The sequence below is a fragment of the Apis dorsata genome, unplaced genomic scaffold (assembly GCF_000469605.1).
Source record: "Apis dorsata unplaced genomic scaffold, Apis dorsata 1.3 scaffold_1028, whole genome shotgun sequence".
Lineage (NCBI taxonomy): Eukaryota > Metazoa > Arthropoda > Insecta > Hymenoptera > Apidae > Apis > Apis dorsata.
Window position 1 is genome coordinate 4,204 of NW_006264127.1, and position 2,110 is coordinate 6,313.

Genomic DNA, 2,110 nt, shown 5'->3' on the forward strand with positions numbered 1-2,110 from the left:
ATTCTATAACAAAGATTACATTTCCATCTTTTTGAATCATTGAAATATACAAACGGATTAATATATGTTCTGCAAGCATGACAACGAACTATTGTACTACATTGTATTACTGGTAAATGCTGAAAGTATAATAATATAGTTATTAATAAATTAGACTATACAAAAATACAAAAATATTATGTTACTATATTCACATTTAAGAGAAAATATTTTACCTACATTTAAATCTTTGAAAGGATGTATTAAAACTCCTAGAGGCAATCTAGATTTCTGTAGCAAAGAATTTGACACAGGAATCTTTGTAAGTGTGCAGCGGAAAATACTAAAAAAAAAAAATCACAGAATCATTAAAAATAAAACTTAGAAATAATAAAAACTAAAAAAATAATCAATATTATAATAGTAAATTAAATAAGTAATTAATTTAATAATAATGCTATACTTATTATTTAATGAATTTATTTAATATATACAATAATATTATTATATTTTATAATTATTATATATTATTATATATATTATATTATTTATTAAGCTTATATTATAAATTTTAAATTTTACGATATTTTTTTATCTAAGAAATACTTACTCTGGACTACAATTCACACTGTCTAAAAACTCTTGATGGAGTTTAATTTTTGGTGACTCTACTTTTTCTACAGGTAGAACATTTCGACATTGTAAAAGATCAATAGTCTCCATTCCCTAAGACAAAATAGATCTATAATGTTACTTGAATAAAGATAACAATAAAAGAATAATAGTAATAATAATAATAATAATTAATTGCTAAATACTTATAATTAAATAAATAATTAAATAAATTTAATTTTTATTAAATTATATAAAATTTATGTATTAAGTTATAAAAACATAATGAAATTATTTTAAAATAATATATAATATTAATAAATTATAAAGAATTAAATGAAATTTTAAATTATCAAAATTTTTTACATAAATAAAATGAATACACTTACCCACAATTTATTATAGCCAAGTTGGGTAACAGACATCATATTCATTTGATTATTTAAATGATTTATTTGATCAGGATATGATTCTGGATATCGTTTATTCAATGAATCTGGTGGCATATTCATTGAATTTGGTGGCTGATTTGGATACTAAAAAAGATCAAACATTCTTCAGTAATTACAACCAAATATTATAAAAATATCACATACTTTATTCACTTTTTTACAGATATTTTTTTTTAATTTTTTAATTTTTTTTAATTTTGTAATAAAACAAAAGCATTAATTATTAAAAATCCATTCGATCTTTCTTTATTTTTAAGATATTACTAAAAAAATAAGAAAAAAAAAATAACAGTAATAATATTAAATAAATGAATAAATAAAAAAAAAACAATCAATTATTATTTTAATATAATCAATTAAAGTTATTAAAATTTATGATCTATATATTTATTTTTATATTAATATCACAATTAGTCATATAAAATATGACTATATTGTATTTAATCAATTTCATAGGAATAATATATGCTTATAATTTTTTAATAAATTAATAAATTATCATATTTTAATTAAGTAATAAATAATTCACATAATCAATACATATTAATAAATAATAAATAACTTATTTACAATAAATAAAGTTAATTTTCAAAACTGATTGTCTAATTAATATAATATAATTATATTATAATTGTCTAATTAATATAATATAATTTATAATATTTTTTACAATAGTCTTTTTTAAATAATTTTTTTTAAATAAAAATACATATTGAAAAATATTTATAATAAAGATATTTAATCAACAAAATGTTTTAATTTTTTAAAAAATATTAAAAATTACATCTTATTACTATTTCATAATATATTAAATATTAATTAACTATCAATAAACTTGTATCAATAAACTTTTATAAATTGTATGATTCTATTATATTTATATTATATTTATGTTGATTTATATTTATCACTTTTTTAATAATAAAAATTTATAATAATTAATCAAATTAAATAAAAAATTATTGGATAAAAACATAAAAAATCATAATTTTTTCATTTAATATTGTACATTTTAATAATTTTATAAAATATAAAAATTAAACATGTCTATAATTTTTATATAAGAT

The 2,110-nt window shown here is 15.5% G+C and overlaps 1 protein-coding gene across 1 annotated transcript in view; it reads right to left on the reverse strand.

Moving 5' to 3' along the window:
- Window positions 1–2,110, reverse strand: part of LOC102681923 (protein transport protein Sec24B) — a 9,437-nt gene that overhangs the window by 3,944 nt on the left and 3,383 nt on the right. The window contains exons 4-7 of the mRNA XM_031514502.1: window positions 981–1,127; window positions 590–705; window positions 220–322; window positions 3–119 (exon numbers count right to left, since the gene is read on the reverse strand). Coding sequence (XP_031370362.1) covers window positions 3–119; window positions 220–322; window positions 590–705; window positions 981–1,127 — 483 coding nt within the window. The remainder of the gene's footprint in view (window positions 1–2; window positions 120–219; window positions 323–589; window positions 706–980; window positions 1,128–2,110) is intronic.